At 28.4% G+C, this 15,888-nt stretch overlaps 1 protein-coding gene across 6 annotated transcripts in view; it reads left to right on the forward strand.

The window, feature by feature from the left end:
* LOC121116377 (cell adhesion molecule Dscam1) overlaps positions 1-15,888 on the forward strand; it is a 272,908-nt gene that overhangs the window by 212,888 nt on the left and 44,132 nt on the right. For all 6 annotated transcript variants that reach the window (XM_040710627.2, XM_040710628.2, XM_040710629.2 and 3 more), the window contains exons 21-22: positions 7,708-7,835; positions 11,914-12,067. In XM_040710627.2, the coding sequence (XP_040566561.1) occupies positions 7,708-7,835; positions 11,914-12,067 (282 nt within the window). The remainder of the gene's footprint in view (positions 1-7,707; positions 7,836-11,913; positions 12,068-15,888) is intronic.

The raw sequence follows: 15,888 nt of genomic DNA on the forward strand, positions 1-15,888 counted from the left end.
TGTTCTCCAACACAAATACTCTTTTTTTTTTTTTTTTGTTCATTGGAATTGTTGCATTGAACCAACACAATCTCAAATAAGGAAAGCTTTTTAAAATTGAAGAAGGATTTTCATCTTTTTGGCACTTATATTGGGAATATTGAGATATTTCATAAAGACGTTTTTAGAGACTTATTGTTAATAAGTACATTATAGTACTTCACCGGCTCTTAGCCTTAAATCTTAGCCAGTTCAAATTGGGCCTTTTTCCTTTTTTGGTAGTTTCAAGAACAAATGATTGATTTCAGACTTTTTCTCTGACTTTTTGTCATCTTTTAATGTTATAGTTCAATTTTTTTCTTTTTTGTGGTCGCCATCTTTGATATATTTCAGTTTTAAACATAAGATAAAATAATTACTTCACTATTTTTAAACAAAAATACAAATAACATTATTTTTGTTAGTACACATATTAATTAAAAATAAAAAGGACAAGAAAAACTTTTAAAAATACAACAAGTAAACTTCAGAAAAAAAAAAAATTAGAGGTACCACAAGGAGTATTATTTAAAATGCAAATTTATTTTTTATGACATCACAGTGTTACAAACATATTTTCTCATAGAAAGAGTGTTCAAGGCAATAATTATTTTGTGGAGATAAATACATTTAAAACAATTTTTATTGATTATATTTTTTCAAAACATTCACAAGAACAGTCATTTATTTATTTTGAATATAATAAAAATTCTCCATTTCTAACCAAAAACTCAAAAATCTTGATTGAAAGAAAATCAAAAATGTCAATTTCGAACGATAAAAAAAAGCATTTTTGTTTTTATAAATGAACAAGGATTCATATTTCCAAAAATAAGAAAACTCCTGCCAAATATTAACCCAGTGGGCGTTATAGTTTTCAATCAACGTTTAGGGCACTGATTGGGGGGGGGCAGAATCATCGAAATCTGAGAACAAATACTTTATGTGGTTTATTAGCGAGGTAAAACCGTGAATAATCATAATAGATTTAGAAATTGGGTTGGAAAACAGAGTTCAGTTTGCCAACAACAACATAACTGACATGCTAAAAAATGCTTAGGATTTACAGCCCTACTTATCTGTATTTGAAAGCTAAGATAATTCCCTCATCGTAATGAGTAAACCTCTTGAATAAACGTTGCAAATTAAACATCCAACAATAGTTTCATATTAATTTAAGGCAGTAGTATTGAAGTTTTTACAATGCGTACCATTTGAGAAAATATCAAAATCTCCATGTACCACACTTATTTAAAATTTGACCATTTTTGATTTATTTTATTTATATTAGACATTTTTGAAGTTATTTTATTATAAAGATACTTGTATATCTGTTACTCGACTTGAATTTGCTGTAAAAGGACTTTATTTTAGCAATTCAACATATAGAGTAATGGAAAGACTGATTTGAATCTATGTATAATTTATGAGATTGAAAAAAAAGAAAGAACATAAATTGATGTTTCAAATATTTACAAATATATTATAACATTATAATTTCAATGCATTCCCCTTCTCCGACATCCATCATCAAAGAATAGTAAAGAAAATCATCAACTATAAAAAATTTAATAAGCTTAATATGCTAAATTACTTAAATTATATACATAGATGTATAAAAAGCTGTGCATTTCATTTGCAAAAGTTGTTTGTTTATTTGAAATATTTTGATGACGTTTATATATCATCTTTATTTATGAGCTACAATGAATTCAAATATTTATTCTACAGTCAATGACGATGATAATGATCCTGGCAACACACAAGATAGGTTTTTATATTCTTACATTTGTAGCTAAACTCGTTGACAATATTAATTTTAATATTACCTTATACGTTCCTAGTCCTTTTTATATATACGTGTAAAGAAACATATATATGTGTGCCGATAACATAGAAACAAGCTGGGATATTTTTTTTCAATATTGCGACAATTTGATAAACGTATCTCTTGATATCTAATATTATAATTTATATTAATTCAAAAAATTGATAAAGTCCTTAGGAGCTGCAATTTGTAAGGTTAACTGAACCTGATAAAAATCAGTTATTTTGTAACACTGATAATAAAAGATACTGTGACGTCTTGATGTGAAAATTATTTTTAAAGATGAGTGTATAAGTATTCACATTGCGAGAATAACGAAAAGAAGAACGGGATTAGTAGGATAAGAGCATGCCTCACCAACTGAAATTGATGATATAAAAATTCGGATTAAAGTTCAAATACCACAAGATCAAATTGACTGAATTTGTATATAATATGTTCATATAAAAATTTAGAAAATATTAATAACTTGTTGGACAGTTTTTCGGTGGTTTAATATTGTATTTGGCTTTTTAAAAATTCCTATTCGGTTTTTCATAGAAGTAAAATAAACTTATATTGCGTTTTTCTCTAATTTCATCTAGAAAATTCCACCCTTCTTTAATGTTATCGCCCCAGATATATTAATATCTATACACAAATTCTCGTTTAATGCATGGAATAAAGGAAATATGTTCTAAAAATCACTCCAAAAACAGACACAATATTGATGTAACAAGTGAATTATTTTTAAACTGTTCCATATCTGTACAAAAGTCCCACATTCTGAATCCTTGAGAATGCATTCAACATTATTTTAGTATAGTTAATATTTAATGGATACACTCTTTACCTCAATCTAGGTTTAGATATTTATGAAAAAAATGGGAGAAAAGTTATTGAAAAATTTAAAAAATTGTTTGTAGGAAATGACATAACATTTTTTCAATATTTTGTCTATTTTGATCACAAAATTCCTATTTTTCAAAAAAAAAAGATAAGATTTTGTTAGAAAAAAGTGTTTAAAAAATATATCTAAATAATGAAATTTTTTATACTAATTAATGACTCACGAATTTAAAAGTATAATTAGTGTAACAATCATTTTTTGGTTTACCAAAACATCCATGCAACTATTCTGAATGTAATAATTAAACAAATCTTATCATAGTTGTCCTTGTCAAATTTCTCCATTCTTTGGCGACAGATAACTTTAGATCTTCAAAATTACTATGACGTATTTAGTAGACTTGGACTATATATTCCACCATAAAGAGTAGTCCAATGGGTTGAAGTCTGAACTCTGTAGAGGCCAAAGTCCATTCAATGATATGTTCATACTTTTTGTCATTACTTCTTGAATAATATTTGCAGTGTGAGAAGAATGAGAATATCCAACTAAACTCTCAAGATTACTGAATGATTTTGTAAATCTTTGATACTACATTTATTTCTAAGATTACCTAGTAGTTGGTCGACCTTAATTATCACCCTTTATTTGACAAGATTGATGGTATTTTTTGTTATAAAACCTAGCATAATTTTTGATGTATAATATTTCGACCAGGATATGTGTCAAATTTCATTAAGGCCACTCTTCAATTGATTATTTTTTTCTATTTATTACATGATTAGTATATAATGTATTCTCATCTGAGAGAAAAAATAGAAAATTTATTCAGTGCTTAATAAAAAATTCAATAGTTCGAAGTTTCATGTACCTTTCAGACATGAATAGCTTCTATAAATATATTAAAGATTTAATCCCAGCACCTTTGACATAAGTGTACACGATAGCAAGCTCATTGATTTTTTCAGGACAAGTAAGATCATGGACAAACTTTCGACTTTCTTTAATTTTTTCTTTTGTGGTCTCAGCATCAAGTTTGACCGTTTGTTCTGAACGAGAACAATCTTTAAAGTATCCCCTATTTTTTAATCGTTTACAGACATTAGGTTTATGATATTTATTTATTTATGTGAAATCACTCACAAAGGAAGTACTTTGACGTGTAGTTGAAAAATATTGGTAATATTTTTTAAATAAATTAAAAATTTATCCCTTACCATGAATTAAAGTTTTTTTATAAATATGTAATTTTTAAATATATACTTATATTGTTTGTTTTTTTTATAATTTAAGGATTTGTAAATAAATAATAGAAATAAATGATTTTGACTAACAAAAGCTATAATTATATAAGTATATTTTTTTAAATGGACTTCCAATTTAAACATTCTTCTGTTTTTGAAGTGGAATGTATCTCTTCCATAAGTTTCACAGGCTTTTGGTTTAATCTGGAAGTGTTATTAATTGTTTTATCACTTTTCCAATGGGTTTTCATGTTCATTATAGAATCTGGCAATATGAGGTCAACAATTCCATGAAAGTTAATTTATTGTAATTTTGAGTCTAAAACTAATCATCTGCCCAAGAATTAGACATAAAATCACATTTTGTCTCGCAAAAGGAAAAAAAAGTGTATATATTGCTCGTGAATTCCATTGTGTCTGGCGTAAATTCAAAGGCATATTTTACTTGATTCGAGGGCAATGAGAAGTTCTTCTATAATGAGGAGAGCTCTACGATAATTCATATAAGTACTTGGAAACATCTCAGCAACCAGGGTTTTTGCTTCAGTTAACATCATCCATTGTAACTTGGTTATAACCTTTTCGAAGGGACTCGTACTTTATTGCTATATTTTCAATATATGAGTAACTCAATTCAAGTTTCATGTATGGGTCGTAATTAAAAAAATTCATGGTATGTTTGAAAATGTTATCAAGAATATGGTGTTAACAGTCCTTGCATATGCAATGACAATGTCTTGTATACACTTTAAAATCTCATTCATATACCAGAATTTACTGCTGTTTTTCACGTATTGTCATTTGAATATTTTCCCAGACATCGTTATCATCAATTAATTTATACATTTTTTTTTGCCATGGACAAAACCATTTTCGCATTTTGAGACCCCAATTAAGATTCCCAAAGTGGTTTTTTAACATAACTATATGAAATTATTCTCCTCTTAATCTTCTTATATCAAACTCAAAAGAATAAGAATCTCCACTTTGTCATTTTTGAAAAATCTTGACTTTTATTTTGGGGCATTCTCTAATCACTTGTTTCTAGATGCCTGACTGACTTGGATCGAGTACAATATATCTGTCTTCAAAAATATTTGCAAGAACATCATGAGTTTTTTGGGTCGACATATTGTTTCTACACGTTAGTTAACTTGCTGTTGCGGGATCTCCCCTTCCTTTCTTTGTCTTGCATTGTGGAGATGAAGATAATGCCAAATTAATTGATTCGGAATCAGGCAAAGAATCATTGCCAGAATCAAAGACATCGAGTTGTGAAGACTGAGTTGGGATTATAGGTCTGGATCCTTTTATCGGCTGTATTGATTTTAAAGATCCCTTTTTGACCGTAGAATCACTAAACTTGACTTCAACTCTTAATCTGCGTCTAGTATAATTTATAGTTGTTTGAGCACTTTCATTCTCTATTTACGTTGATAACATAAAATAATGAAATTTTTATAGATAGATTCCTTTTTTTTTATGACTGGGACCAATGAAAAAAATATAGATTTTTTTTAGAGAGAGAGCCATGAAAAATTTAATTCCAAAGCAATTTTGTATATGTTATTTTGATCCCATCCTGTCGTTGCTTTTCACTACTGAATAGAAGAAAAAAAAGTGTCCAATAATTTGATAATTTGTTTGCATCCGATCAAGATTTAAATATCAATTAACCATTGGAATATTATTAACTGTTTTTGGATTGAAAAAAAGAGGAAGATTTTTCCTTTGAAATTGACGAATTGGTCATTGTAATTCTATAATAATTTGAAAACATTTCTTAATCGTTTCCACAAAAAATAACTATATTTTCTATTACATACTTCACTAGCTTATTAAAATGGTATAATGACTTCCATCGAAGACTAACGCTGTTTATTTAGTCTATATTCAATGTTTATGTAAAGAACTTAAGTTAATATAAACGCTGTCATGGCAACTATTAATAACTTTGTTATGAAGAAGGAATATTAAAATATTAAGAAATGGGGGGAAATTTTTAACATATTTAAAAAAATGACATCTGAATACAATTGTTCCTCTAAGCAAAGTGGTTTCATTTGCTAAATCTTAAAAAAAAAAAATAGGAATCACCCTAACAAACATTCTAAGACGTCAAATGGCTGATTCCCATCCGTTAGATGATGTCAAGAATTCTTTTGTTTTCGTGGATCATGATTTTTAATCCTTTTACCTCCATCATTGTTTTTTAATTTGAGCTAAAAATATGCTTCAGGTCTTGTGATAAGGCTAAAAAACAACAATGTCATAGATCTTTAAACTCTTTAAAAATAAGATTAATTAAGTTTTAAAAGACTTTTTAAACACCCATTATTTGAATTTATGAAGTGACAAATTTGTAAGGGAAAAGTAATTTTAAAATACAAAGATTGTGTTTACACTTTTAGCCTAATTCTTTATCTAATTTATAAATGACTAATTTATCGTCATAAAATAAATTAAAATGGTAGATTTTATTTGATGGGGCTATTTAATCGTAGCTAAATTAAGTATTATAACTTTAATAAAGGATTTAAAATAGTTTTAGGACAACTGGCCAACAACATTTTTGCCAAATTGAATTTTGTTAAGGGAAAATTTGCCGCCAATTTGGCTAAGAAAATAATATTTATATATACGATGCAAACTTTAATTCAATTTATAGGTATTGTTCATATGCTATATATGCCATATAGTTAAATTAATTAATGGTTTTTATGCAAAAAAGTATTTTTATATGAATTATACTCTGAAATAATCTTTATATAAGCACAGAACAGTAATATGTATTTCAAATCTTTACTTTGTAGTACTTTAATTTCAAAAAATAAAAACCAAAGACGACAGTAACTCGAATGGAAGATGTTTGTTCGTCAATCCATAAATAGTTTCCAATATGAATAATCCATTATGTCGAATGATAATTAATTGATAACTAAGAAGTGATTAGACTTCTTCCATTTGAATTACTGTCGTCTTAATTTTTTTATTTCATTTAATTATTGTACTACAACAGTCAAGGTTCAAACTAAATTCGAACCACATACTACTAGGTTGTATTTATGTAATGATCATTAAAGAATATAATTAATCATTTTCAAGTTAATTAAAATATACAATCTTATACAGCAATATATTAAATATCATTTTTCGGCTAAAATTCCCCTTTGATTCTTTGTCGAAACGTATGTTCGGAAAATCGTAATCTGGCGAAATGTCCGTTTGGCAAATTGTCCTTTGGAAAAAACGCTTTTCCCCAATATTCTACTCAAGATATAAAATATACAGGGGGTGTAAAAGTTAGCTAAATTTTGATGCACATATAATCTTTTTTTAAGTAATGGTTGGTAAGAGTAAAATTATAATGTTTTTATTAATTATTTATACTATACTAAAAAGCAAGGAATACTCTAATTTATAAAGATATCATATTACCAAATTCATAGTATTCATTCACCAAAATTTAGCCAACATTCACATGGCTATCAATATAATTTTTCTTCAGCAGAATATTGTTAAAGCCTTTATAATTTTGTGTTTTTTTTTTTTTTAGAAAAGTCAAATATAAAAATTACCTTCTTGAGAAAAGATTAATTTTAAAAAAAATAGAATCTAAATTTTTATTTTTTGACAAATTTGTCAATTTAATTTAAACAATAAACTTTGAGAGTCCAAATGGACGTGGTCTCCCACCCAAAATATACTTATGAGTGTAATATTATACCTAGTAATAACGGTTTTTTTTTTAATTTTGTTTTTACATGTTTATTTATTTCCCCCTCTAGTTCCGGGAGCACCAATGGATATTCGTGCCTTAGCCGTAGACGAAAGCTCCATACTCATTACTTGGTCACCTCCATTAAACTCAAACGGAGACATTACATCTTATGCCATCTACATTCAAAATAAAAAGGTGAGATTTATTGAAAATCAAAATGGATGAAATATTCCAAAATAATTTGCAGTTCTATTGATTAAAAATTTATAATTTTTTTCTTAAATATTATCAAAAAATATTTATGCAGTTCAGCATATAATTCAGGTCTTCACTCAAGAGCTCTCATTTAGTACATATACCTCAATAAAAATGAGTATTGCATTAAGATAATTGAGGTATTATTATTTTTTTGTGTGTTATTTTCTTTCATTTATATAATCCATGGCTAAAGATATATGTGAGTATGCGATGTTGCTAGCTTTTTTACTAACATACATAGATTAATTGATTCTTTAAGCCTAAGGAAATTAATTTTCCTGTTTTTTCCTTCTCTTCAAGAATATCCATATTTGTATGTTGGTAAAATATGAACAATATTATACCTATTAGAATGTAAAATGGTCTTCCTGTGTATAGGCAGTTTTTACATTCCCCACTTATCTATCAATTAGTGAAATTTATGAAGAACTTTGTATTCACAAAAATAGTTGAGTAGTTTTCCCTCGTGGGATTGAAGCTGCCCCTTTTTCAGGAAGTGTAATTAGCATAGATATGAATGAAACAATCTTTTTTTCTATGAAAATCCATTCCACTTATTGCATCCATTAGTTGTCTAAAGATTCAAAAGTAATATTCGCGCTTAAAAAGTTACATTACGCATAGAAGGAAAAGTACTTGGCTTAACAAAGAAAATACCTCTTTTTTTGTTCCAAATTGGCTTTTTCATCGATATAATTTCCATCTAGAGCAGCAATATCATTCCAGCGCTACTTTATCATTGCAACTCCACTTTCATAAAAAGGTTTATCCTTTTCCTCAAAAGTGATTTTTTTTTAACCAGCAAGTATTTTTTTTAGGTCTGCAAACAGTTAGTAGACCCTGGAAGCCTAATTGGGAGAGTAAGGTGCATGAACAAGGAATTCGTCCTTCAATTAATGTAGTTTTGCCTTTGTTTAGATTTACTATTGACACGGTGCTTATCCTGGTGAAACAGGCCTGTCTTCTTCCTCAAATGGGCCGAGTTTTCCGTGACATACAAACGCGTCACACAAACGCTCTAATAAACACTCTATAACATTCACTGGGATGTTATTTACCTTCTCAAGGTAGTCTATGAATATTATGCCATGTGTATCCCAAAATACCGAGTCCATAACTTTTCCAGGTGATTGTTGTACTTTCGGGCGTATTGGACGAGGTTCGCCTGTTGCTGTGCACTCAAATGATGATATTTATGATTCCAGAGCGAAGTGATGGATCCATATTCCATCCATTGTTCATACCAACGCAATAGTTCCAGTTTGTTACGTTTAAACACGGCCAAACACTGATCGCAGTACTTTAAAATATTATTATTTTTTTTTTTTTTTGGTGAACACTGAACAAATGTGGCACCCATTTTCAGCAGAACTTCCTTACGGGCATATGTTCATGCAATGTAAAGCCAACACATTCTTTTGATATCGTTACAATAATAGTTAACTCAAACTAATTCACCTTTATGATCATTCAAACGATTTTTTGATATTTTTTGTTGTTGCCATCTCATTAGGACGTCCACTCACTCCCTTCTACATCGTTTTGGTCTCTAGGACCACGCGTTTGAATTCAATACAATAACGTTTAATTGTTTTTTCTGATGGCACAGTGTACTCATTACCCTTTTCTAGCCATTGCTTTGTCAAAAAGTATTTTTTCTTATCAAGAAGCAATGAAAAGTTACAACATGAAATAGTTTTTGATCCATTGTTGTGGAAATAACAATGGTAGCGTCACACTTAGCATAACTGGCAAATTAAAGAATTGATTGTCATGAAATTTTTACAGATGTCTTTTGAAGGCTGGTACAAACTGAAAATGAGAGGATTTAAAAATATAAAAAATAGGTCCTCTATGTGAGAAACTCGATATTTTTAGGCCCATTTACTTTGTGCATTTTTTCTGAGGCATTATCTTATATTTATTTGTCAATAAACTATTTAAAGAAATACATTATCTCATGCCTATCACAATGTATGTATTGTATCATGATCAAAGATGTAAAAATGTGTGCACTTTTAACGCGGGAGGCCACAATTGCACCGTCTACTTGTACAAGAATCATGATATGATATTACTTATTATTTATTGCACGGCATTGGTATGATTTATGGTACATAATATTAGTAACAACTGGATATATACCGTGTGCGCCAGTTTTTTAAAATAAACTAAGAGCGCAACCGCAGGTATGACGTTGATTATTGTTATGGCGGCTAGTGTTTGGGATTCAAACATGTATTTATCCTATAATCGTGTAAAGGCAGATTGTCCTCGTTGCGATCCGTGCCAGACGAGACAATGTTGAGATTGTAAAATTGTTGATCATAAGATCAGATATTTTTTTGACTTTGTTTTTCCCAATGTTTGGCTTCCAAGCTCATTGGACCTCAACCCCATGGACTAATTTGTATAAGGCGCAGTCGAGCCTCACATCAACAGATCCTTTACAAAATCAAAATCCAGAATACGGTTGGAATTCCAGGATTTGCCAAATTTTACTATCATTTATACCTGCTCCCGTTTCCGAGGTAAAATAGAAGCCGTTAATTATCACAAAAGTAATTCGATTGATTTATAATAAATAAAGTTATACACCTTTCATTTGGTTTTGTTTTTTTATGAAAATTGGATGATTAGTTTATGAGAAAATCCATTTTTTTAAAGTATTGTTGGTTGTTAAATAAAAAATGCATTTTGGCGATATTCAAGCACTCATATGTTTGTGGTTTCCATTTTTCTAGATTATTTTTAGATCCTTGCCATTCTATTTAAATGAGCTTGAATTGATTTTAAAGGGATTTAGAATTCCTTTTTTTTTTTTTTTAAAAGCTGGTAACATTTGATAGTAGATGTAAATGTAGATGTTTACATAAGTCAATGTTTGATAAATAATAAATATTTCTATAAAATAAAAAAACATTTTAGGACAAAATGCTTTCTCTTCATAAATATATATACGAAAAATGTTCATTCTGAAACAAAAACTCTGTATGTAAGAATTTTGTCTTCTTTATTTGGTCTATTCTTTGAAGCAACTTTTTACTCATTTTATTCAAAGTCATTTGAATAAAATGATTTTTATATCTTCCTCAATATATATGTATGAAAAAGGAAAGAACAATCTTAAAAGATTTTATATATGAATATAGGTCTTTTATTCAAACTTGCAAAAATTGTATGTATTCTACCCAAATATTTATATCGTCTAACTTCTTCTTCTTTTTTTTTTCTTTATGACTTTCTATAACGGAAGTTTTTCATTTTTTGGGTTAAACATAAAAGAAAGTATTCCATCTTTGTGAGCATCAACTTTATAAAAACCTTTAAAAATTATTAAAGTATAACAAAAACTTTACGTTATTTTTCTTTCTAAATGCAAAAACCCAATCATTCAATTAAATATGAATAGCACTCTAAAAATAAAACGATGAATATAAAAAGGCTTTGTTGAAAAACATTAATGGATATTTTTTAGAAAACTAATTTTTTTTTAATCATTTTGTTATAGAACCACAGGGGTAAAAGGTTAGCTATCATTTAATGGCATAATTAACTATATTTTAAAAAAATAATACACTTGATCAATTCCCTTTTAAAAGCTGTCAGCTATTTTGTGAATTTTCATCAAAATATGAATAGGAAAATAATAATGTATCATTGCAAATGATTAAAATCCTTTTTTCTTGTATGTAAAGATATAAATATAATTCCATTCGCTATGCAATATTTGCAGCAGAAAAGGAACTCCATCAGTAGCTAAAGAGCTTTCCATGTTTTTAAGATATGGTTAAGTATTAATATGATTTTATAGGTTTTTGAGTAATTTTTTACATAGATAATGGATTGTATCCTCTCTTTTTTTTTTTTTTTTTTACTGGGTGGAGTAGTTTTTTTCTTATAATTTTCTATTCTATGACTCGTATGCTCATACATACATTAAGAAATTGAACACAAACTTGTGTTCTTTTTTTTTTTAAATATCTACTTTCTTACATACTTTTTAATTTAATAGGATATCAAAACCATTTCTGTTTCTGGATCAGAGATTGCTTTCACATTTCGTGGGCTAATGGAACGGAATCACTACGAGTTTTGGGTGTCTGGAAAAAATCGTGCTGGAGAGGGAGAGAAGAGTCATATATCCTCACAGAGCCCAGCAGTTAAAGGTATGATGATGTGTTAAGTTTGATATATTTATGTGAATACACTAGACTGTTTCAACATTGCAGTAATTTGTAATAATCAATTCTCATATAAAGGAAATATACGTATATTTTTATTTTTATATTTAAAAACTCTCGTAATAACGAAGGGGATACACAAACAACTAAATATTTTGAGCAATTTTAATCATAAAATTACTTGTTTGATTCAGTTTTTTTTTTTTTAATATAAAATAATCATTTTTGTAGTATTTGTTAACATTTTCATTCAATTTTAAATTTTAATAATCGGTGTACAAATGAAGAAAATATAAATACATTTGCATTGTACTACTAATAACCCTCGTAATAACATAGGGGATAGATATACTGACAGCTGTACTTCATATACATTTGACTTGTAAGTAGAAGTACTCATTTTACTAAGTTTATATATACATAAAACAATATTCAGTTTGTGTTTTTTCTCCAGACCGAAATTTATAATCAGTCTACAAATTAAGAAAATATGAAAAGTTACAGAACGCTAAAATGATATCTTCACATATGATGATTCCTATATGTTTAACCCCAATGCACACTCCCTCTGTCAATATCAACATCTCGTAAATATTATATAACAAAATTATCTTAGATAAACCCAAAAGCCAAGAAAAATTTAATATAATTGCAATTTTGAAACAATCTAAATCAAAAAGTAGATCTATGACATGTATTTTTAATTGATTATTGAATGGTTAGAAAAAAATATATTATTTATTTGTGTACAAAGTACTGATTACGATGCAATTTTCTGTATACATACATAAATCTTGTATATATATTAATAATAATCGTAAGAAAAATAAAAAGCAATTCAATTTTTTCCTACTCATTTAACAATTTCCTAAATATATATCATTATTTATTTATTTTTATCATATAATTGTCAATTAAATTTTTAGTGTGTTTGTGTTCATGTTTGCAGAAGTAATTTGTTGAAATGAATGTTTGTACTTCTTCAAATACCATCATGATTATATACTGATACATTTGACCTGTTGAATATTCCTATACTTTCAACTGATTATAAATAGGGATGAAACTATAATGGAGAAAAATATACAGTTTTGTCATTACAAAAGAAAAAATAGTTGTTGCTATCGTGTTTTCGTTCTTTATTATTCATTTGTTAATAGATTGTCATGGAAATAACATTTCTTTCAAAAAAAAAAATACCATGTACCTTTACTGTATAATAATATTTAGATTTAAATATAATTTTACAATCATCATACAAAAATCCCATCCTAATTAGAAGGCAAAATGAATTTATGTAAAATTTTAATATAACTTTAGAATTACATAATTCATTGAGGACTGTTTCTGTTGAAGCTTTTCAAAATATTGATATTTTAGTGTCATTGAGTGAGGGAAACTCTAATCAAAAAGCATTACATGCTAATTATTTATATATGAAAAAATTGCGCCTAATTTTTTTAATGTATCACTACCAAAACTTTGAGTAATATAAAGAAGTAACTAATTTCGATCTATATACACATACATATTACAAATCTGTTATTTTTAAATCTTTTTTATCATTCAAGATAAGTCCTCGTTTATATACCAACCATGTCAAGTCTGAAAATCAAAATCAGGATACATTTTTTAGCAGTCCATATGACGAATGAGGATTGCTAAAGGTTCATAGAACTTTTTTTTTAGACAATAATCCAATTTATTAACACCATAATAACATACATGTAATTGAAAGATAGTGCCAAGTACTCATATCATATTCTTGAAAAAGTTGTGATAACTGTCAAATGTTGTTCCAAACAAATGGTATAATTCAAATTATAAAAAATATGATCTATGAAAAATATTAACAAATCCAAATGTATTTCTGAAATACTAAGAATATTTAAGCTCATATCTATCATTCAAGAGACATATGAGTCCATAAAGCAGTGGCTTTATGACCAAAGTCGAAAAAAAAATATTGCATTTTTTGGCCATATAAATTCGATAACCTAACTTTTTATGATTAAAAGAAATGAAATCAGTATCTGGTCTAGGAAAAAATATATGATACATTGAAAGTTGTGCACATATTTTCAATTACAAGGACTACTTGTCACTTGGAAGTCTTTTTCTGAGGCTCTTTTGGTCTCTAATGAACTAAGAAAATAATGTTTCTGTTTTGTTTTGTTTTCAGATATATATATCTGAAAATTCAAAAAGTATTTTTAATTTGAGATTAGAAGTTTCTACGAAATAAAACTGTATTTTAAAAGATATTGCCATATTTTGCATTTAGGAAGGCCTCATATTCCGAACAAAAAGGTGTGAGTATGCAAGTCCAATGGAAGCACTGTTATAGTGATTTGAAGGTATAATACACAAGATTTGAAGAACACTACGGTCGTCATTTTCTTGCTTTTAAAATTTAATTTATCACTCCTACTAACAAGACATGCCTCTTTATTTTGCAAAGGAGATTTTTGAGATTGCAAAATAATAACATGCAAAATCCATAAAAATAAGTTGTCCATTGGTTTCTTCCAAAATGTACACGTATATACGTGTACATTTCACCTCTTCAAATTTGACTAGTTTTATTAAAAATATGCAAACTAATATTAATCCTTTTTTCTAAGATTTAACTAGCTAAATATACAAATAACTTTGATTGTAGCTTTATTGTTGACGTTTTTCAAAACTGCTGCAAAATTGTCCTTGTTTTCTATCTTAGGTACAAGAAGGTTGAAGCTATAATATTCAAAATCGTACCGAATGAAAAGATAATTCAAATTTCTTGAAAATGGGAGTAAACAAAAAAAATTGTTGAAATTTTAAATATTTTTAATGCAAAAAGATACAAATAGTAAGATAACAAAAATATTAAAAAAGTCAACTTGTATATATAAGATGTCACTAACATAACGGGTTGTGTAAAATGGATGTACCACAACTATATATTAATTTTTCAATGTATTGTGATTATAATTGTAAATTTACGATGTTTCACGCAACAGCTGACTTCTTAAGATACTCCTGTTGGTTCCTCAACATCATCAAGAAGTTGGGCAAGACGTCCTACGTCCTCCAGCAGGATGGGGCATCCACCAGTACAGGCCAATGTTGTGCAACCCTGGATGGAAGAAAACATGGAGTTTTTTGTGTCCAAGAACTTCTGGCCACCTCAGAAGCCCGATCTGAATACTTTGTCTTACTCTATCTGGTGGCAAGTCGATTCCAAGGCCTGCAGGTCACGCCACAGCAATTTCATCGACCTGAAGTCCTCTGTGGAGAAGGAGGGGAAGGTACATTGCCAGAGGGTGCTTCACATTGCGTGACCGCTAGAAGGCCCTCATTAAAAGCATTTGAAGTCAAATTCATGAATAATATCTGTCATTGTGGGGTTAATAAATGGCTTTAAGTAATCTATCACGTTTGACTTAATTGAGACTCAGGAACATCCATTTCGCTAAACACGGTGTGTATTGTCACTTGTTCAATGTATTTTTCTTAAAACTGCCAAATATATAGTGAGCAGTTTGATGAACAAAGTCAAATTTGAATGGCTTTAGTGTACATACATGATAGGTATGATGAACCTCCTGACGGTAGATGTCTTTAATTTTCGACGAGTATTGTGGATCCGCCTTAAGGGGGTTTCTTTCATTAATTGCCTCTGGTTGTTTTGCACTCAAGAAATAAGGATCTTGAACAAGCATCAGCAACAATAAAAATAAGAGTAATAATTAAAACTTGTACTTCTTTTTTCAACATCATTAATCTCAGTATGTAATTATTTATCTCGTGCATTTTCTTAAATC

The sequence above is a fragment of the Lepeophtheirus salmonis genome, chromosome 4, assembly GCF_016086655.4.
Source record: "Lepeophtheirus salmonis chromosome 4, UVic_Lsal_1.4, whole genome shotgun sequence".
Taxonomy (NCBI): domain Eukaryota; kingdom Metazoa; phylum Arthropoda; class Copepoda; order Siphonostomatoida; family Caligidae; genus Lepeophtheirus; species Lepeophtheirus salmonis.